Source organism: Populus nigra, chromosome 18 (genome assembly GCF_951802175.1).
Source record: "Populus nigra chromosome 18, ddPopNigr1.1, whole genome shotgun sequence".
Classification (NCBI taxonomy): Eukaryota; Viridiplantae; Streptophyta; class Magnoliopsida; order Malpighiales; family Salicaceae; genus Populus; species Populus nigra.
Genome location: NC_084869.1, coordinates 2377824 through 2400961, shown reverse-complemented (window position 1 = coordinate 2400961; position 23138 = coordinate 2377824). Strand labels below are relative to the sequence as shown.

General features: G+C 31.7%; 3 protein-coding genes and 1 pseudogene across 4 annotated transcripts; 1 reads left to right on the top strand and 3 right to left on the bottom strand.

Moving 5' to 3' along the window:
* Positions 1 to 2277: 2277 nt before the first annotated feature.
* Positions 2278 to 4091, bottom strand: LOC133678043 (UDP-glycosyltransferase 91A1-like; annotated as a pseudogene). The gene has a single exon (XR_009835886.1). The product of XR_009835886.1 is annotated as a UDP-glycosyltransferase 91A1-like (transcript).
* Positions 4092 to 9519: 5428 nt separating this feature from the next.
* On the top strand, positions 9520 to 14978 carry LOC133678680 (plastidial pyruvate kinase 2). Its single transcript, XM_062101117.1, has 12 exons — positions 9520 to 10005; positions 10625 to 10909; positions 11138 to 11303; positions 12050 to 12184; positions 12323 to 12433; positions 12533 to 12621; positions 13043 to 13105; positions 13219 to 13394; positions 13478 to 13580; positions 13676 to 13824; positions 14084 to 14192; positions 14652 to 14978. Exons 1-12 carry the CDS (start codon positions 9751 to 9753, stop codon positions 14757 to 14759), a joined length of 1749 nt encoding a protein of 582 aa, XP_061957101.1. The 5' UTR covers positions 9520 to 9750; the 3' UTR covers positions 14760 to 14978.
* Positions 14979 to 16299: 1321 nt separating this feature from the next.
* LOC133677938 (hevamine-A-like) lies at positions 16300 to 17347 on the bottom strand. The gene has a single exon (XM_062100082.1). It carries the CDS (start codon positions 17334 to 17336, stop codon positions 16425 to 16427), a length of 912 nt encoding a protein of 303 aa, XP_061956066.1. The 5' UTR covers positions 17337 to 17347; the 3' UTR covers positions 16300 to 16424.
* Positions 17348 to 19915: 2568 nt separating this feature from the next.
* LOC133677797 (acidic endochitinase-like) lies at positions 19916 to 21043 on the bottom strand. Its single transcript, XM_062099921.1, has one exon. It carries the CDS (start codon positions 20943 to 20945, stop codon positions 20058 to 20060), a length of 888 nt encoding a protein of 295 aa, XP_061955905.1. The 5' UTR covers positions 20946 to 21043; the 3' UTR covers positions 19916 to 20057.
* Positions 21044 to 23138: the final 2095 nt, after the last annotated feature.

Here is a 23138-nt window from a genome sequence, read left to right as displayed (position 1 = left end):
AAAGAGTAGGAATTGTGAATTATTTACTTAAGTGGTTTATGAGGTACATATGACTCGTGAACCTTGTCATGTTGCTTGAATGGAGGGGTTGAAGTGTCTCTTTCTCTTGATAACATTAATGAGGGATAAATATCTCTTACAATTATTAATATGCAATAAAAATCTCTTACACAATATTTATAAGCGATAAATATCCCTTACACACGTTTATTAATGTTGATGAAAATATAATAAGCTCTTGGAAAACTTTTACACTTATAGGGTTATAGAAAGATGATTATTTAGGACTTTTAACATTTTATGTTAAAACCTTTAAGAATAAACAAATAAAGCCTTTAGACCTAACATGGGCTTGATGGCTCGTTAGACCCACATGTACTTGGACTTAACATGTAGTTGAACCCAAGGATATTGGGTCTGATAGCTCATCAGACCCACATCTGTTTTGGCTCAGCGTGTAATTGAACCCAAGGATATTGGGTTTGACAACTCAACAGACCCATGTATATCTAGACTCATCGCGTCCCTGAATCCAAGGATATTGCATCTAACAACTTGTCATATTGATATGTACTCGGGCTTTAGGCGTAGCTGAATCTAAGAACGTTGGGTGTGACAACTCGTCAGCCTCATATGTACTTAAGGCTAAGCGCCTAGCTAAATCCAAGGGCGATAGCTCACTAGACCCATATGTATTTGGGCTCAGAGCATAGTAGATCCAAGGATGTTGGGTTTGTTAATTCGCCAGACCCATATGTATTTGAACTCAACATATAATTGAACTCAAGAATGTTGAACCTAGACGCAAGCCAGTTCCATGTCTTTTGAACTTGATATTTTGTCAAGCCCAAGTATATTAGGTTATCACCTGTTTTTTAACCTTTTAAATATGAACTTAGATTAAAAATAAAAATTTTAAAAATATATTGATCCATCAAATAAAATAATAAAGCTAGAGTGATGTTTACAAGAAATGTTATTACAAGATAACAATAAATATAGTTAAGGTGGTGTTTATAATAAATATCATTTTAATATAACTATATATTTTTTATAATATTGTTTTAAAGCCATGATTATAGCTTTTTTTTGTTGTTGTAATGAATTTGACTAGGTATTTTTTAAAGCGATCTAAAAACATTTTATTTATATTAAAATGGTGTATTTAAAAGGAATTAATGGATATTTCTATGTGTTTGCTCTAGGTCATGAATCCATAAAATCATCTACATATATCTTTAACCACCAAGCAATCTCTTAAGAATAAAGTTTAACTATGAACATAAAAAAATATACATGGATTGTCGGGTCTTGATTTTAAACTGAGATCCATTAATAGATTCCTGTATTTCTAAAGTTTTTTCTTGTTGTATTTTTTTATACTTAGCATTTCTTTTAAAAAAAAACTAGAAATAATCAATTATTGTCTAATTATTTTCTATGATATCACACACTTAAGCATGCACTCCTTAATATATGGATACCAAGTAATATCTTCCTAAAGTATGAAATGATTTGCCTAAAAAAAAGAAGAAAAAATGCATGTCTAGATGCTATAAATTCAAGATGCCGGTCCTTGCCCATGTTCACTTGACCACTAGCTAAACGCCGATGTCCCAATGATTTTTAATAGCATCAGCATCACTAAACTCATTTAAAAAAAAAAAAAACTAGTTTTAATTGTGACTAATAAAAAATTATGGAATATGGTTGACCTGTCAAGAAAAAAATTAAACTTCTCTTACCTTTTTTTATTGCAATATATATATATATATATATATATATATATATATGTCAAGACTTGATTAAAAAAAATAAGCTTGAGATATTGAATAGTCAAATCAGTTATTTTTTTATTAAAATAATTTTTTTTATTCTTCTTAAAAAGTAATTAATATCAGTTTGAATTAAGTTATAAATTAACATATCAAATGTATAATATAATTAATGAATTTTTTTAATTTAAAATAAAATCTGATCTGGGATCAAATTTTAATTTATATGCTACCCTCTTAAGCTAGGCTAAAACGGTATTTAAAAGTACAATAATTATTGCTTTTTAAATTACTTTTTATTTTAAAATATATCAAAATAATATTTTTTTTTTATTTTTAAAATATTATTTTTCACACACAAACAAAAATTAACTTAAAATTAAAAAAAATTAATTTATTTTTAAAAATACAAAAAATAAAAAAAACTGTTCTAAGTGATAAATCAATCACTTCTCGCCCTTGGCTATGAAATGAAATTAGAGTTAAAAACAAAGCTATGAAATGAAACCTAAAGACAAATCGCAAGGCTAACAATCTTATTTCACTGTTGATGTGGGCGAGCTATCGGCTAGCACTGACTGTTTAATTTGCGAAAGAAAATTAGAAGACAAATCACTTGGCTTTCTTGACAGGTCTGTGACTTTTGAGGTAAATCAAAATGTTGTCCACGTACCTGTCCTGCCTATCCCTATCACCAAACAAACTACTCATCTCCTTAGCCTTGTCTCTATACATCTTCCCTTCCTCACTCACCATCACCAGTCTCAATGACTCAGCCACTGAGTCTCTAGTAAAAGACCCATCCAACTCGTTTCTTGGTATGGAGTACCCAATCTTCTTCTCCTCCAATACCCTAGCATTTATCCCTTGATCTGAATAGAATGTTAGAAGTACGAGCGCCTTCTGAAACGTAAGTGCCTCCACCACAGAGCTCCACCCAGAGTGAGTCAAGAACCCAGCAATCGATTCATGAGCCAAGATCATGAGTTGAGGAGCCCAAGTTGTGCAAACCACTCCTTGTCCTTTGGTTCGCTCCTCAAACCCAGGTGGTAACTCAATCAAGTCAGTATCCGCAATCCCACGCCGAGTCCTGAGAACCCAGAAGAATGGTAAACCAGACAGCTCTAGCCCGAGTGCTAACTCGGTTAGCTGGGCTTGACTTGGTTTTGCCTCGCTACCGAAAGCTACATACACTACCGAGCTCTTCTCTTGCATGTCAAGCCACTTCTTCATTGAACTCCAAGCGTCTGAATTTTTCTCTTCTAATTCGTACTCTACAGGAGGCAGCTGACCAACCGGGAAAACGGGTTTCTCGTGGATAGTTTCGAGAACTTGGAGCCATTCTGGTTCGATCTCGAAGGAGGACCGAACTGCAATAAAATCACATGATTGTAGACACAAGCCCCAACGCTTCAAGTCGTTGACACCTGAAGCATCATCCTCAACACAGTCAAATGTGTTCACGATGTCATAGTACGTACTTATAAGCGACTGTTGTCTGAAACGATACCCACTTTGGTGGGATCGTGAAATCTTCGGGTTTTTTGCGATAATCATCACCGTCGATCAAGGGCGATGGCGGACCAAGAAAGGCCACCATCGCTGCAATGCATATAGAGAAGCATGTACTTTTGATGCCCAGCTGAGCCGCAATTGGCCCGATCCAGTATTGAGCAAAATCGTAGAAGATCCAATCTGGATTCAATGACTCAAGAACCTTGGCAAAGGGTTCTTGGACCTTGTCAAGGGCTATCTTGAGATATTGTACCTTGTTAGCTGGCAAGTCAATTGTGGCCTCAGCATCTGGAGGTAGACCCTCTACTTGCGGCAACGGCAGCTTTACAAAGTGCAGAGTAGACGATACATCTGCAGGTGGTTTTGGGAGGCGATCGATGTTTCTAGGGGTGGATATGAAGGAGATTTTGTGACCCTTTGCAGCAAATAGTTTGGCAAGTTCTAGCCATGGCATCATATGACCAAAGGCTAGCCATGGGAACATGGCCACATGAATCTTATCATCACTATCTGCCATTAGAACTGAAACTGCCAAGTACTAAAAGCAAACTAGAGAAAATAAAAGAAGTTGGTTATATATGGCCTTACAGGGATGAATGTTTGATGCTTTGATTGTGGAACACCAAGGCAATCTAAATTGGGAAGTGAAGTTGACTATGGCTTGATCGGCATGGATGGCTTCATGAAAAAGCACTGCCAGTGCTTGGGGATGTTTATATTCTAGCACCAAGCCTCGGGGAGAGAGAACAAATTCAGATCTCTATTTCTGGTAATCAGTAACCCACCTTCAGCGGTGGGATATGTAAGATAATAAATTATTTTTTTTATAATAGTACAAAGTTGGCATCTTAAGAGTAATTTTTTGCTCCTAGGGAGTATCAACAGTGATTTTATATATTTGTGTTTATCTTCTTCTTTTTCCTTCAAAAACAAAGATAGAAAATAATTAATAGGATAAACTAGTTATTCCCTGGACTTAATAATTTTTTTTCTTATTTTACCTTTAATTTGTAGAGCCAAGTAATAGCATCTAGAATTTGATTCATGAGATGGATTAACAAATTGGTACAATAACATCTACCGATGCATTCTGAAAATGTTGATGATAAAAGGAAGATTAAGATCTTTGTTTCTTGAACTTTACTTGTGAGCTAGCAAAATGCTTTGATTTTTGCATATAACTGACACTGATCTAATTAGCTATGCTGATAAAATATGAAGATTTTGTTGCATTTTCTCCAAAATATTGCATTATCATGAGAATTGAGACCCATTCCCATAACAAGTTTTGTTTTAAAAAAACCTAAAAAGTGTGGTTAAATTATTATAGCTACACTTATGAAATATTATTTATTTGAATAATATTTGTAGTTTTTTTTATCATTTAATAACTCAATTTTTTTTGTTTAGTTTTTTTTTAATTTCATCATTTACTATTAGTTTACTTGAAAATTAAACTTTATAATTTTTTTAATTTGCTTTATATAGAGTTATTTTGGTCTTATAGATTTAGTTTTTTTTTCTTGATTTTAATTTTTATCATTGGATTTGTTGGAAATGAAATTTTATAATTATTTTATTTTATTTTTATGAAGTTATCCTAGTTTTATAATTTAGATTGCGAATTTAACATATTAGCCCCCAAGTTAACTTGAGTTGCTTTTGTTATCTTTTTTTTATTGGTTTTTTTTATTTCATTATTAGATATTGAGTTGGTTAGAAATTATGCTTCAAAACTTTTTTTTATTTGTTTTTTATAAGGTTATTATGATCCCAGAACCCGAGTCACAGGTTAAACAAGTTAATCCATAATGATTCAGGTTATTTTTTTATCATTTTCAAATGAATGAGTGCATTATAAATAAGCTAAATGATGTGGTGTTTTTATTATGTATAAAAATAATATTCACCCTATTATATTTTATTGTAGATTACAATAGTGCAATTTTTAAACATTTCAATTCGATTCTCAAATGTTTTTTTAGCACAATTGAGCCCAAATTAGAGAATAATTGAATTTTTTTTTTATGAGGGTTAAATTATAAGATAAAAAGTTGAAGTGCAAAACAAAGGTAATATAGGTGGCACATTCAAATTTATTTATAAAGTACATTTTTGTCCCTATATGTTTTTGTCCTCTCACCCACTAAAAACTGAAAAATAATGAAAATAAATCTTAATACTGAAATGAAATTTTTTAAAAAGGTTGGAATCTGCCCTAGAGAGAGAAAAATGTTATTTCTTTAATTTCGGCCACCAAAATGTTAGATTTTTGTTCCAAATGGTTTCATATAATGAGGGAAGTCTGACTTGAGTGTTTTTGTTTTTTACCTTGAAAGTGTCTAAAAAAACAAGATATGAGATCAGAAAGAAATTGGTTTCCAGGTTGATTTTGGATTTTTGATAGTTATTTGCACTTTTAGAGGTTAAAGATTGGTTTAAACATGTTATTATGGTGTTTTGGGTTAAAATAAATTTTTAGAAGAAAAATATCAGCCACCCTGATTTTTCAATATATGTTAAACGACGCATTGTCTAATGTGTCTTTTTTAAAAAAAATCAGTTGAGACAGACAAGATGCCATTCTCCCTATTATCTAACAACAATAATAATAAAGGTCCACGTGGCTAGACTTGACATGGCAGACTCACACAAGCCCTTTAAGCATGGGCCAAACACTAAGCTTGGCCTCATTCTTTTCTCTCTTTGTTTTATAGTTTTTTTTTTTTAATTTTAATTTTTTAGCAATAATGCATTATTTGATATTTTTTTCAAATAGATTTTGTGTTTATGTTTTAATTAGATTGTATGGCTTTTTAATTTTTAATTTTTAATTTATAAAGAGTATACCAGCTCCTATGAATAAGGTTATGATAGGATCAATTAATAGCTACGGGACATATGTTTTTACATGATATGTAAAATAACTTATCATGTAAAACAAAAGGTAATGTATATATAGCATAAGCGTTGCCTAGCGTGTATGGAGGAGAATCGTTGGTTTTTCACTTGCTCGACCTAACTTTATACACACGAGTCTACTATCTTTTCTTTGTTGGTTACCAACGATTATAAAAGTTCATTATATAAACACTAGAAGAAACTTTTAATTTTTCAATATGGGATTGGAAGCCCATTAATATGTATACTTTACGTTCACAAGAAAAAAATTTTGTTTTTAAATATGGGATAAAAAATATTTTTTGTTTAAATGCTTCAACCTAAAAGGAGAAGATAATATCTTTTCAACACGAGATAAAAAAATCTTTTAAAGTTTATTATTTACAATATGTAGACCCTACATCCACATGAATTGTTTCTTAAATTTTTAATATGGGATATTAAAACCCCAAACAATTATTTATTTATTTTCCAGAGTTGACATAGTTTATCGGGTTAACCCCTTGGTCAGATTTGATAACTATGGTATTAGGTTGGTGTTTTATTCGTTAATTATTTTTAATAGTTTTTTCTTGGTTTTATCCTTCAATATCGGATTGGTTGGAAATAAACTGTATGATTTATTTATTTTTGTATTTTTTATAGAGTTATCACTGTCTCGAATAAGTTTTTATTTTTAAGTTGGTGTTTAATTTTGTTACTATATATTTTTATCATATAATTTTAAAAATATTTTATAAAAAACAAATTAATAAACTCAATGGAGTTCATGACACAGTTCGTCAAGGGACTAAGATCGATACAATATATAATTGTCTCAATAATTTTTGTTAAAAAAGTTAATATTTTGAAATTTTATAAAAAAAAAACTATGTTGTTACCAATCATTAAGATTGCATTTGGATTCATGTAATCTATCAATTCAATTCGAGTCAATTCTTACACAATTTAATTTAAAACTTTAGTTAGATAAATAATTAAGTTGCAAGATTTTAAAATTGATTTATTAAGTCATATTGAATAAAACAATTAAAAATTTCTTCATAATTTTAATAATTTTTTTTTTATATTTTTTTAAAAGTATCCAACCCACTAACGCAAGCTAGTGGACTGGTAAATACCATAAAAGCAACCTAAATTCTTTTAGTATCGGGCGAGGAGGATTATTTGGCAAATCTTACATGTAATTCCCCTAGTTGATTATGAATATTTGCACAATTAACTTCAAATTCAAAAACCTTAGAAATCCTTGCCACTGTAGTTGATTGGTACTTTTGTAAACCAAAAAAAGGGTTAGGTAATTTATTGGTAATCTTACAGCAACATCATTGTCATTGTTGCTGGTTTATTATGTTGATCACCTACTCTGTCCAGATCCCAGCATAAGTCCACCAAGCTATTATTTTGTATTTAAAAATTAATTTAAAATTAATTATTTTTTATTTTAAGTTAATTTTTAATGTTAAACTCATGACTGAAGCACGAGAATTATCTTGAAAACAGATAATGACTAAACAATTTAATTAATAAATTGATTTTTTTTAATATAACGGCTACTGAAAACTTATATGATTGTTAATTTTATAGCTCGTGGGATTAGTTGAGATACGCGCAAACTGACCCGAATACCCATATTAATAAAAAAATAATAAATTGCTTTTTTTTTCCTCTAAAGGAAGATCAAACAATAAAAACACCAAATTCTAATTATTCAATCTTTGTTTTTTCATCATCAAAATAAATCTTTTTATCGACTAAAAGAGAGAGGAAGGTTTCTATATTTCAATTGTATGCGTTAAAATGCATACAAATGAGATTTTATACGAGAGAAAATGAAATTAGACTTGAACGTAGACTTTAGAGAAATAGACGTTTCTCCTTTCTAAATCCATCCAGTAGTTCTGCCCAGAAAATGAAAGAAAGAAAAAACCAAAAACAATCAACACACAGATAAACAAAACAAAAACAATAAACAATAAACAATAAACGTCAAATCTTCTTTGTTCTTATTATCTTGCTCTAATATTCGCATATTGCAATTTAAAATACTATTCATACACTCACAAATTGCTGTTTATTTAGTGTGTATTTTTGCTGATTTTTTATATTTTGATCCGTGCACTTTGCACAATTTATAATTTGGTCGCATAATATATATATATATATATATATATATATATATATATATATATATATATATATATATATATATATATTCTATCCTTTAGAGTCATGTTTTCATAGTTTTACGCATTAAAATCTGTCTTGATTTTTTCCCCTCACTTAACTAATGTGTCGACACAAGTTAACAAGTTAATGACCAATTTTAGAAATAGAATTCTAGATTGTTGTTAAAGAAATTGATAGGTGAAAAATAAAAATTAACATGAAGGAAGAAAAATAGCTCTTTTCTATAATGACACGTAAAAGTTTTATTTTTTTATATTTTTTTTTTAAATAATTATGTTTTGATCCTAAATTTTATTTTATTATGTTTTAGTTTTTAGATGTTGAGAGAGAAGTGAGAAATTAAAATTGATGACAAATTTAAGAAGACAGAAAGCTCAAGAATTGATAGATTTTTACCATCAATAATTTTGATTTTAGTGTTCATAAATTTGACTTTAAAAATGTAACTTAATAGATGTGATTTATCTTTAATGATATTAAAAAAAAAATTAAAGCTTAATAAAGTTTTATAATCAAGGGCCAAATGCATGGGCTCATTTTTCTAGTTGGGCATGTGTGGTTCTTCTTTGTATAATGATTCATTTAATTATTTTATTTTATTTTATTTGTTTATTTATTTTATAATGCACTTATTTTTAAATAATTATTTGATTATCCCATTGTTTTCAAATAATATTAATGTTTTTTATGGTAACATTACCAGTTTTTTTGGATAATTATATATGAATCTAATATTCATAGCATCAATCTTTTTCTCTTTAGAAGGAATTTTATCTTTATATATTCTCTAATTAATATTAATAACTTTTTTAATGATATATTGATTCATATATATTTTTAATTTATTTTATTAAAAGTAAACATTGAGTTTTTAATTCTCAATTAAAATTTATTTTATTTTATTCATGGCGGATATTAACTTTTAAATTTTAACTTAAATTTTTTTAAGACGACAAAAAAAAAAGTTCATAATTCCTACGCCTTCATCACCTATCTTAACTTGAAATCCTAATAATAATAATGGAAGGGCTCTTTGCCCCCTTTTATCCTCTTTGGCGGTCGGAAGCGACACCGTTTAAGAGAATTGTCAAAGTAGGAAATCACAAAAACTCCAACCGTTTTGAATAAAGGCAGTCGGTACTCAGTAGGAGGCGTTGGCTTAGCTCATTAAAACAAAAACCTTCCCCTTTCCTTTTCCTTCGATACAAACAAAGCCAATCCAAAAAGCCTCCCTCCCTCGCTATTTCCGCCAATTCTATCGGCGATTTCTCCAATCTCCTTCTCACTAGCTCGCACACTCCCTCGCCTTTTAAACCCAAGCATCTCTCTCTCTCTCTCTTGGTAAAACACACAATCTTTCTCTCTAAAAATGGCGCAAGTAGTGGCTACCACCAGATCGATTCACAGTTCTATCCTATCATCTCCTTCCTCTGGATCCTTACAAGACCGAGTTGATAAGCTACTCAAACCTTCCACTTTCTCTTCGAAATTTCTTTCAAGTCATGACAAGAAGAAAATTATCAGCAGCGTTTCTTCTCATAGGAACACTCATATTGTGGCGGCGGCTGTTAAGAGATCCGCCGAACCTGAAGTCATTCCTGTCTCACCCGAGGATGTACCAAAGGTCTGCACTACTTACCTCATTTTTGGCTGAATAATATATTAATTAACTGAGTTCATCACATTGCGTGTTAGATGTAAACACTCTTGTCACGGAATCGCGAGTAAAGTTAGGAGAAATGGGGTGAGAAACTGCATTCCTTGGATAACGTTTTTACTGGATTTCAGTTACGGAAAAGTACGCGAACTTCATTTCTCGTAACTGAAATTATAATTTTTTTGTTGAAAAAATGTGTGATAATATAACATTAACAAATCAAAAGGTCTATTCATACGATTATTTCAGTGAAAGACGGAATTGACCTTTTGAAGCCGCTGATTTGTTGGATTCGGCACAAATTGAAGGTTGTTTTTGTCATTTCCGGAAAAAGATTGCCGTCTCGGACATTATTTTTAACGAAAACTATCCTTTTATTAGGTCATGATTAAAAAAAAATTAGACAAGGTCATTTTTAAAAGGTTATTTTTGTCTTTTCACCACAATTAGTTGCGTGGATAGACTTTTTGGCGTGCCAATAGTAGAATTTAGCATAATGTGTAAGGGAGGATAGTGAAATGATTAGCTGTTAAAAGTAAATTACAGTATTCATTAACTTTGTGGATGAATTTGTTTGTTTTTTTAGAGGGAGGAGCAATTTGTGCAATTAGAGCAACTAGGTGACACGACAGCAGCTGTTGGAATGTGGACGAAGCCTATTGTTAGGAGAAAGACGAAGATTGTATGTACTATTGGACCGTCAACTAACACGAAGGAGATGATATGGAAGTTGGCTGAAGCGGGAATGAATGTTGCTAGAATGAATATGTCACATGGAGACCATGCTTCTCATCAGAAAGTCATTGATTTGGTTAAAGAGTATAATGCACAGGCGAAAGATAATGTCATTGCCATCATGCTTGATACCAAGGCAGGTTTACTTCATTTTGATGCTATATCGGGTTGCTTAATTTGTAAAGTTTTGATGAAATGGAATGCACCTAATGTTTGGAGGCCATTAGAAACGAGTTTCATGCACAAATTGAGAAAGAAAAAACATGACATTACATGGAACAGTACTTTATCCTGATTTGAGGTCCTTCATTTAACTTGTTATATGCTTCTTTCTGTTTATTTGGGTTGCTTTTTTTTTAATCAGGGTCCTGAAGTTAGGAGTGGTGACTTGCCTCAGCCTATCATGCTATCACCTGGACAGGAATTCACTTTTACGATTCGTAGGGGTGTTGGAACATCTGATTGTGTTAGTGTGAACTATGATGATTTTGTTAGTGATGTAGAAGCAGGCGACATGCTTCTTGTTGATGGTATGCTGACATTGTCTTTTTTCCTAAAAGTAAAAGTTGAAACCATTGGTAGGGTGCGCAATGGTTAAAACATTATTGCCTGATTGTAGGAACATGTAGTTTTTGTGATTCATTTTGTTATATTTATTGTCATATTATTTGTGTCATTGTAGGAAGAGGGTTGTATGATGTATATGCGTACATAATATTAACATATTTATGTTCTAGCAACGCCCCCCCCCCCCCCCCCCCCCCCCCCCCCCAGGTGCACATGTTATATGTGTCTCTGTGGAAGTGAATATTGTTTAATATGTCCTCTAGACCCTGTCTTTTGATCCCATGACTGAAATAGCTGTAGATAAATGGCATGGGGTAAAGCATGAAATCATGATTGTGGGAGTCTGCTGCTCAAAGATGATAATGGAAAGTGAATATATTTTTTTTTCCCTTCTGAAACTGATACGATTTCAAAGCCTTCATTTTCTTATGGTAAAATGTCAGGATTCGTACACCCATAAGAGCAGGGTTTTGATTATAGTGAAACTTCCTTTTCACTTTGAACCTTTTTTTTTTCCTGCTAATATAGAAGTCTGAACAACTATAAAGAGACATGAACATCAATATTCCCAGGATGAGTAGAAATTTTCTTTAGGCAGGCTTGCTTTTACAATTTATGCAAACTCACAGTTGAAGCTTTCAGGGTTTTTGAACAGGAAATATATTTTGCTATCAATTATATGTTTGCTGATTCTTGACCTATGTTTTAGGCGGTATGATGTCACTTCTGGTGAAGTCCAAAACAGAGGATTCAGTGAAATGTGAAGTTGTTGATGGAGGAGAGCTTAAGTCCAGGCGTCATCTAAATGTTCGAGGAAAAAGCGCGACATTGCCTTCCATCACTGGTTTGACCTTATATCACCATATACATTATTTACTATCCAATATCTCCTTTTTATTTCCCTATTATTTTATTTTGTTTTCATTTGTGTGGGTGTTGATTTCACAAATGGACATGGTTGCTTACATGGTCCTTGCTGCAGACAAGGATTGGGATGATATAAAATTCGGAGTGGAGAACAAAGTTGACTTCTATGCTGTTTCCTTTGTTAAAGATGCACAAGTGGTTCATGAATTGAAGAATTATCTACAAAGTAATATTTATATTAATATGTTCATCAATTTTTTTTTTTACATTGTATGATAATCTAGCTTAGTTAACTTGGACGATAATTTTTTCCGTGTTCTGGCAGGCTGTGGTGCAGATATACATGTGATTGTAAAAATTGAAAGTGCAGATTCTATACCAAATTTGCATTCGATAATCACAGCATCTGATGGGGTAATCATCTGAATCATTATGTCCATCTTTGAGTTGCTGATAGTTTATGTAATATTAAGACGTAGTTGATTGGATTTGGTTATCCTTATTGCTTGTAAATTTTATCAAGTGGAGCATATTTCTTGAATATTGATCTTGAAATGAAAAAATGATTTTTTTTTCTGCTATTGCCACTGACTGCTTTGTTTCCTTGTTGATTTGCTGCCTTTTTTTTCGTCCTTTTGTACTAAAAATTGTTTGAGCTTTGATTTTTTAGTTTTATTTTTATGTATCAATTTATTTTTTAATTTGGATGAATCTGACATTCTCTAATCATAGTTGATTTCACAAGAAACATTTTCAGATCAATGCTGATACCTCTAGCCTGTATTGTGAATAATTTACGTTCTAATGGATTATATGCTTCTTTTTTTTTTATCAGGCTATGGTTGCAAGAGGAGATCTTGGTGCAGAGCTCCCTATTGAGGAGGTTCCCCTGCTGCAGGTAGATTTGTCTCTGGGATAAGATTGATGACTAATGAGATATGAAATCATCATTGGTAGCAACCGCATCCAGTTTGGACATGAAGTTGATTAGTTTCTATTTTGAATTTGTAGGAAGAGATAATCAGGCTGTGCCGGAGCATGGGAAAAGCTGTTATTGTGGCAACGAATATGCTGGAAAGCATGATTGTTCATCCAACTCCTACCAGAGCAGAGGTATCAGACATTGCCATTGCTGTTCGTGAGGGTGCTGATGCAGTCATGCTTTCTGGAGAAACTGCACATGGAAAGTAAGTAGGTTTTAACAGTGTGAATGCTTGAAGTATAATTGTGCATTAAGATGTTCCAGTGAAGTGATTTTGTATCTTTGCAGATTCCCACTGAAAGCTGTTAAAGTTATGCACACAGTCTCCTTGCGAACTGAAGCAACCATAGCTGGTGGTGAAATGCCATCTAATCTTGGTCAAGCATTCAAGGTGCCTAACACGAGTCTGTTTATCTTCTTTCATTGATGTTTCTCGTATTCAATTTAATTGCTGAGTACTAAGTGGGAATTTCTTATTTTCTGCAGAACCATACGAGTGAGATGTTTGCATACCATGCAACCATGATGTCAAACACTCTTGGAACCTCAATTGTTGTCTTCACAAGAACTGGCTTCATGTCTATATTACTGAGCCATTATCGACCTTCAGGCACTGTTTTTGCATTCACAAATGAGTAAGTTCTTCATGTTCCTAAAATTTACATCTGTTATCAGTCATTTGTTATGACTTTTGTCCTGGGTAATTTTACTGTTAGCTTTTAGTACTTACTGAATAAATGATACCATGTGTAAGAATCCGAGGGAAGAGAGCAACTGTTTCAAGTGAAAAGTATATATATTTCTAATGGCAGCTCGTGTAATGGTAGAAGATTGCCACTAAAAGGTATTTGAATTGAGAGTTTGACTAATTACAATACTTCAATGGCCATGCAGGAAGAGGATACAACAGAGACTGGCTTTGTATCAAGGAGTGTGTCCCATATACATGCAGTTTTCAGATGATGCTGAAGAAACCTTTGCAAATGCCTTGTCAGTGCTCAAGGTAAGCTCCTATATGATTAGTCTATTGTAAAATTGGATAGCAGTTTATCCATGTTTTATCGGTCCCTGTCCAATTTGGAGATAGACTAAAACGGCTTTGAATGGCATGAAGGTATAGTTGGACTGGTTATAAATCTTGGGATATGCACTATGAGTATTGAGTATTCAATTTGGATAATGGACGATTCTCATCATTATCAATTATCATATATAACATTTAGAACATGCTTAAAACAATTGTATCTGTGAGATAATAGTCTACCCAAGTCTGCTGCATGAGAGGATTTAATTCCTTGCATTAATATGATCCCAAAAATGTCTGTCTAGATAGTCACTTTAAAACATACAGTTGGGTCATTCCTTCTCGTTTCAAAACTATCTTTCATTGTACCTGGGTTGTTATGTACTTGTTGCATGCAAAAAGGTCGGAGGATGACTTGTTTCTGGTTTTATCATGCAGAATCAAGGGATGGTAAAGGAAGGAGAAGAGGTCGCACTTGTTCAAAGTGGAAGACAACCAATCTGGCGGTTCCAATCTACCCATAATATTCAGGTCCGCAAAGTATAAACACCAAGATAGATTGCAAAACTGATTAATTAGTCCCACATACGAGGACAATTCGTCTAGTTTGAGTTTTTTTGCATGTTATCTAGGCCTTTATTGCGTAATTCCATGTTCTTGACTGGATGTTCTCTGTACTCTTTATCTTTAAGTTCCCAGCATGTCTTGTATAATGGTTCGAAACTAGTGTTTGTTGAATGAAAAGCTTTCTTTGGTATTGTAGTATATCATATATAGTATCAAGTCGGAAATTAAATTTACTCTTGAATGCAAATAATTTAGGAATTTTTCGTGCTGTGAAACTTGACTCGAACATTGGTCTGCCAAAATCAAGAGCAATGTATTTGTTCATATGTGGCAGATGAGAAATGTGATTGAGGCCAGAATAGTTTTACCCATTAGTACTGGAAGAGTTGCAAAGAAAGTCAACCAAAATCACAATTTTAATAGGACACGGAAAATATAAAACATATAAAACAAACTCAGATTGTAAAAACGAATTGGAAAATTGTAAATTTTTTTAAGATTATGCTATTTATTTATTTTTTAATTTAATTTTTATTAATAAAATAGTTATTTGTTCATTGAATGTACTTAGGATTAAGGTTGGGAGTTTTTAAAATTATATTAATTTCAACTATAATGAATTTTTTCTTTTCACCTATAAATATCAGTATGGTTGAACCAGGTAGACAATATATCTTTGTGTAAATTGAAATGATTCTTTTTATAAGGTATAAATAAAAAAAATAGAGTTATTTTAAAAAAATTTATATATCCATTATTTTAAAAAAAATTATATATCCAATTCAAACCTCGATGAAAAACTATTATGATTTGCTCTTTATTCTACCTTCATGTGATTATAAATAACTGATTTTTTAAATAAAAAAATAACATAACTAAATCAATACATTCTTTATTTTGATTAAATTTTTAAAAATACAAAAAATATCAGGTTTTTATAGTTGTTATTATATTCAATTAATCTAATTAAGTAGCACTTTTAAAATTTTAAAAACAAATATAAAACAATTTATTTTAGATATAATATATATAATAATGGTTATATTTCCTATAGTACAACTAATCTTCATATATATATTTTTCTTGATGTCCAATGCCACACATCATCAAGTAATCAACAACCCAAAGTCACTAGAAAGTCATCATCATTCAATGTACTTATTTTATTTTTTTTAAGTAAACATAAGTGACCATAATAAATTTTTATACGGTCATTGAACCAATAGATAAATATCATAGTATTTTTTTTTTGCAATCAAATGCCAATAGTTGGTGGACACCTATAATAACAATTACAATTTTATTTTCTAAGGTAAAATCGTTAAATTAGTGGTGAAATTATGATTTTATACAATTTCATCCGATTTTAATGATTTTACCTGATTTTAATCTAATTTTACCTATTTTCGAGTTTATGAACAATTTAGTATGTAAAGCCTATATTAACTTATAAAATCATATAATTTTACGAGTTAAATCATGATTTTAACAACCTTAAAGTCAACATTAGTGGAGACATGTATTTGCTATCTGTAGACTATTCCAAGCAAAACAAACAGTAATTATTCATCTCATTTGCTTTTCTTAATGGAATTGCGTCCACATTTGTTATTAGAGCTAGCAGAGTAGGACCAATTCAATGTTTCATACACTGCTCAGAATGGAGCGACTGTACCCGTTCCAATCATCCCAAAACTTTGACCAAAGCATAACACCACCATACTTTGGTGCCATCTTTATCACCGGAAGTATTTGAGAAGTCAATACATCCGGTGGAATGTACCCACTTCTGGCTGCTGCAGGAGCTGCTGGCAAGCCTAGAAATATTGTTCCTGCAACTAATGATGCAGCCCACTGATTCCAAGAGTTTATGAGGTTAGTAGTTTTGCCTGAACTATACTGGCAAGGACCGTTGCTATAGAATTGGACCCAAACATAGTCAAAAAGTCCAGTTTTAAGGGCAGTCCCCAAATTTCTATCCGGGAAGGGACACTGAGGAGCTGCTGCTAAATACACCTTTCTACCTTGCTCGCCATATTTAGATAGGAAACGTGCCAGATCCTCCCAATACAGTGTTGAACCTTGCCCTATGCCAAAATCAATGCCATCCAACACCGCATCACCTAGAGGACGAGAAGACGATTGACCGCCCAAGAAATTGTTCCATAAATAATATGCGACACCTCTGGCATCATCCTTAGAGGCCAGAGTATAATTTCCAATGCTACCACCAAGAGAAAGCAGCACCTTAATTCCTTGCTGTTGGCAACTTTTGATGCCACTGCTGACAATTTTACAGCCACCGTTTGCCGGGTTGCAATGACCGGCAAGGTTCATTTCTGGGGTTTGACCATTGCCAAATTTGTTGAGGAAGGCTATGTTAACAAAAGCATATCTTCCTGTGGCACATGTTTGTGCTAGAGTCCCTTCATTTCCATTTTGACCCCAGTAGATTGAAATTCCACCAGCAGCATGAGAGGATTTATTTAGTAAAAGGACTAGCAGAGGGATAAGAAGAAATGTGGCTTGAGAAACTCTGGCCATAGTTGCAAGCATTCAAAAGTTAAGGATGGTTTCTCGTGCCTCTATAACGGGCAAGGGATTGACAATTATATAGCGTCTTGGATGGCCTCCACAACGAAAAATTTGACCCAAGGAAAGCAACAGTGGCTAAGCCGAGTTTGCTGACTTCATTGGAACTTCCAAGTAGATTGACCAAAAGCCAAATATTGTCACTTCAAATTATTAATGAATAAATAAATGCTTTCCATACTTGAGGAAATTTTATTAGGTAATTATAAAGGATGTAATTTAATTGATCAAATTTTAAATTTATTTTTTAAAAATTACTAATTCAAAGTCCAAAAATCTTAGAATTATTTAAAAATTTATATGATTATTAATTTTAAAATTTATAAGATTAATTAAAATATATGTAAATTGACTAACACGATACTCATGTTAATTATAACAAATAAAAATAAAAATAAAAAATTCTATTGGATTGAACGTGGAGGCCATTTAATGTGCATGGGAGTCAAACCACCTTATTTATCTTCATATCAAATTAGTACGAGATCATTTTGTATTAAAAAAAAAGGTCTGTTTGTTCAAAAAATCTCTCCTCAGCCTCTTTTCTTCATGTATTTACATAACTTCTGTTAGCTATTATTTTATGTATCAGTCGAAAAGTAATATATTTATTAACAAGTAAATCATCAAAGCCCGTCATGAGATTAATTTATGATTTCTGAAATTAAACATAGTAATTTATTATATTCTTAAAAATATAATGACTAGCTTATAATTCACTTCTTTATTCTAGCTCCGCTGTGCAAGGAATTGATGTTACTCAAATAAAGAATGTTCATACTTTCATGGAGTTAACTCAGCTAAAATGAATGAAAACAAGATAACTCTCCAGATTTTCTTCGAAATTTGGAGTGATTATGCATTGAAATATGTTGTTTCTTAATGTTAGAAAATAATAAAATTAAGCATTATTAAAAGTTTAAGTTTTTGGATTAAAATTATTTTTTAATATAATATCATAGTCTTATTAATCAAATAGTATCATAATGTTTTATTCTATTTTATAAAATTAAATATAAGACATTGGTGTATCTATGTAAATTTCAAGTTTAAAAATCTTTAATTAAAAAAATATATTAAAAAATAATATAAATTATATCTTATAAAATAAATAATTAACTTAGAAAATCTTATGTGATCAGTATAAAACTGAAGGATAAATAGGCAACCTAGCTGAGTCAAGGAGCATTTAGGGTTTATTTGGATATGTTTGGGAGCACAAAGAGAGGGTTTAATTTGCTAGCTTCGTAGACCAATAAATTTTCAGTTGAGTGCTAAATCTTTAATAATTCTTACAGGGTTAGATTACTTTTTTCTCTAGTTATTGATAGCGCTGCAGAAACTTCTTATAATACAGGCTTTTCACGGGCTAGACTAGAATGTTGGGCTGTTACTTGGGCTTAATACTGGGCTGAACTAGAATACTGAGGGCCCGATTCTTCTTCCACGAAACAAATCTTCTGTATGGTTAAAGACTTAAAGTACCCTTCAAGTCAGTTAACAAATGACAGAAAAATAGAGAGGGTTAAAAAATGAATGGGTTCGTTTGTTTTCCGCGAGTTTTCAGGCTGAGATTGTTATAATGGTTATGGTTTAATGTATTTTTTTAGATAGAAATATATTTAAATAAAATTATTTTATTTTTAAAAAATTATTTTTAATATTAATATATCAAAATGATATGAAAATATATAAAAAATTTATTTTAAACAGTTCAAAAATTTAAAATTTTTGAACTGTGTTCCCAAACAACTAGCGGTGAAACAAACGCAACAGCATGTTTGGTATAATATAAATGCCGCGGGATTTACTAAAAAATTAAGTTTAAAATACAGGTTTTGTGCAATATTTTTTACATGTTTTTTTAATCGAGTTTCGTAAATATTCCTTACCAGTCTCCTTTTTAATGTTTGTAAAAAAACCAAAACATTTTATCTAAATATTTTATATATGTATTTTATTACACATAAATTTCATTCATAATTTTTACTAAATATATATCTAAATTCAATTAACGACAACTATAAATATTTTTTCTAAACTTATTTTTATCGTCTCACAATCATAATCGTAAGAGATTTCTGAAAAACAAACACACTAAAATTCATCCTCTGTTAGGTAGATGGTAGTGGGTATTTATACACCCTACCGCACGTGATCACATGATTTACCAAATAACTTAACACTTTAGCAGAGTTGCACGTCTGACTGCATGATCATTCATCTGCTTTCTTGGCCAATAAATAGCGTGTTTGAAATTTCACTCGGAGACGTGTTCTTAAAAAGCTTTAATTTTTTTTATGTTAATTTTTTTCATTTTTTTTTCATTTATCTTTATTATTTTAATTATTCTTTATAGAATTATCCTGACATTACAAATGAGCTAGTACTACACTAGTAATAATCAACTTAAAAAATAAGTTTCTTCAAATCAATCTATAAACAACTAAATTTATGTTGAAAAGATTATTAGAGATTAACTTTACAATATACTTCATTGGTAGAGATTATATCCGATTCATGTTTATAGATGATGCTCTGTGTTTATTATTCTCATCAGAATATATAATTTTATTTAACCTAAGATCAATTCAAGTACAAGTACACAGTCACATGTTTTACTGTCAGCAAGCGAATGCTTCACTGAGGATACATGAGATGATTACACGAGCAAGGCTGCGAAACCTAGACACTGCCCTTTATAGCTGCACTGTATCCATTGTCAAATTGCTTGTTCCAGAGCATGACACCTCCATATTTGGGTGAATTCTTGATAGCTGGAAGGACTTGAGAAGTGAGCACATCAACAGGGATGAATCCTCCACTAGGGGCTGCAGCAGGAGCTGCAGGTAGTCCCAGGAATACTTGTTTTGCTTGAACCGTGGTCCATTGGTTCCATGCACTCAACAAATTGTTTGCATTTCCTGAGTATTGACATGGCGGATTGTTATAGAATTGGACCCACACATAATCAAACAGCCCAGTTTTAATTGCAGTGTCTAGATGAGCATCGGGGAAGGGACATTGTGGAGCTGCAGCTAAGTAAACCTCCTTTTGTTGGCTAAATCCATTAAGTGTCCTCGCAAGATCATCCCAGAACTGACCTGAACCAGCCTCAATATCAAAATCAACACCATCCAAGATGGCGTCGCCTAGCGGACGCGAACTGGACTGACCACCAAGGAAGTTATTCCAAATATAATTTGCCACTTGCCTTGCATCATCGGCCGATGAAAGAGAGTAGGCACCTGAAGCACCTCCGATGGAAAGGAGCACTTTGATGCCTTTCCCTTGGCAAGATTTGATATCAGCACTTAAGCCAGTGCAAGTATTGGCACTGGGCTCACAATGACCTGCTAGGTTCAGCATTGGAGGCTGGCCATTGCCAAAACTATATAGGAAAGCTATGTTCACAAATTGATAGTTTCCTGTGGCACAAGTTTCAGCCAAGGTGCCTTCATTTACATCTTGACCCCAATAGATGGCAATGCCTGCACCATACGAGGATTTGCACAAGGAGACAATTAATAAGAGGGATATAAGCAGGTTGAGAGCTTGTGGATGGCAAGGCATTTCAGATATCTTAGCTTGTTCCGTGTCTTAACAATGTAGAGATGGTACAGATATATAGCTTTGGGGATCATGCGTGTCCTGAGGCATAAGGTAGAAAATCTTGATCACCGTGGTCTGTGGGTAAGAAATTGTTGCCATTCATATTACGTGTAGAAGAAATCTGCATAAAAATAATGTAGTCAGGTCATCATAACCTAAGCTCTCAATTTACAAGTCCAATTAGTCTGCTCTTGTTGCTTTAAGGTGGTGGCCTTCATAATATGCCGTGGCAGAGGGGTTGGTTTCCGTCCCTCCTTGATCTCCTGATCTGTCCTGGACATTTTCGACTCCTGGGTCTTGGGGCTGCAACTTGAACCCAAGCTTTCAAGTGAGTAAAGGATTGCCTGAACCACAGGGCATTGATAATCATATGGTATTACAGGCATGCAGTGATATGACCTGAAAAGCCCATATGAAGGAGAAAACATCATCCATTCAAGCCGAGATTTAAGGGCCCTTTGCTTAAATTCCACTTTTAATAAACGTATAGTTTTTATTTACACCTATGAATAGTAATCCTCGAAGTGAGGAATTTTTTTTTTTAATTTTTTTTTAAATATTTTTGATATCAGAGCATCAAAATGATATGAAAGTATCAAAAAAATATTAATTTGAAGTAAAGAAAAAAATAAAATAAAATAAAATATTTTCAAAGCGCTTTTGAAACGCAAAAACAAATAGGGTTTTTGGAATTTTTATGAAACTCAGTTAAAAAAGCATGTAAAAACTGTTGCACAAAAACTACGTTTTAAACTCATTTTTTTAGTGGGTCCTGCAACATAAGACACAGTTTAATTTGTTACTGAACACCTTACCGTGTTTGTTTCACCGTAAACATAAAAACCAACAAAAAACAAACACAACCTAGTATATTTGATGTGTGTGGCAAGTTTTATGATTGTGATTTGGAAATGTAGGTTAAATAAAAAAATAAAATAAAATATAGTTTTATTTTAATAGGGAGTTTGAGGCAAAATAGTGATATGTGTTGATCAAACAAATATTTTTCAATTTAAATTTTTTTTTAAAAAACACGAATTGTACTACCTCACCATATAAATAAATTTAACTATATTAATATTGCTTCTCAAATAAATCCTTCATTTGTTAGTAACATTAATGTCACTCATCATCATACCTTTCATGCTAAAAAATAAAAATATAAATAATATTAAAAGAAAATTGCTTTCATGCATCAACACTGGTTAGTGTTTATCAACTTCAGACAATGTATGTGACATCCTCGAGTGATCAAATGATGACTTATGAGGTGACGTTGTAATCCCCTCAGCAACCTCTTCATTCTTGGGCGGTGTATTTGGGGGACGAACATCCAATTTGACATTCGCGGCCTTTATCTTTATTTTTTTTATATTTGATTTCCGCACTAAACCTTAAAAGCAGCTCTTTAATTTTTATTTTTTTAAGATTTAATTCATATTCTTTTTATTATTATTTATTTTATTTAAAATAAATTATAAAATTAGAGTTTTTTTTATTTCACTGTTCTTTAATTTTTTTCATTTATTATATTTGGTTTTTGTTTTTTTATTAAATTTTTTTTATCCTTCTCTTGATATATTTTATTTTTTAATTTTATCCCTTATTATATTATTTAATTTAACTTTTATACAAAATTTAGTTTTCATTCCTTTGATTATTATTATTATTATTTTTTATTCTTTTCTTGATTTATTTTATTTTTCAATTTTGTCTCTCATTATTTTATCTCATTTAATTTTACCATCAGATTTTATCATCATTCTTTTAATTACTATTTATTTTGTTTTTTAATTTTAGATGATTGAGGATTTTGCTTCATGATTTTTACTGTTTTGCCTTTTGTTGGGTAACTTAGTCTTATGATTCAAGTCACGATTTTTTAAAATTAACGTTATTTGACTTCAATTTTTTTTAAGTTTTTTTTATATATATTTTTATAATTTTATTATTCGACATTGAGTTATTGGACCTCCAGCTTCATAATTTTGCTTTCATTTATATGAAGTTATCATAATCTCAGTTTCACTTTTCATTATTTAGTTTGCTTGAGAGTTGACCCCTGTTATTTTATTCATATTTTTACAGGGTTATCTTGACCTCACAAGTGGGCTGCGAGTTTGGCCTTTCGCTTTTTTTAAAGTCAAGATTTTT

Coding starts and splice junctions, on each gene's coding strand:
- LOC133678680 (XM_062101117.1), top strand. CDS start 9,751: ATGGCGCAAGTAGTGGCTACCACCAGATCGATTCACAGTTCTATCCTA. Junction 10,006..10,624: donor CACCCGAGGATGTACCAAAG/GTCTGCACTACT, acceptor TTGTTTTTTTAG/AGGGAGGAGCAATTTGTGCA. Junction 10,910..11,137: donor CCATCATGCTTGATACCAAG/GCAGGTTTACTT, acceptor TTTTTTAATCAG/GGTCCTGAAGTTAGGAGTGG.
- LOC133677797 (XM_062099921.1), bottom strand. CDS start 20,945: ATGCCTTGCCATCCACAAGCTCTCAACCTGCTTATATCCCTCTTATTA.
- LOC133677938 (XM_062100082.1), bottom strand. CDS start 17,336: ATGCTTGCAACTATGGCCAGAGTTTCTCAAGCCACATTTCTTCTTATC.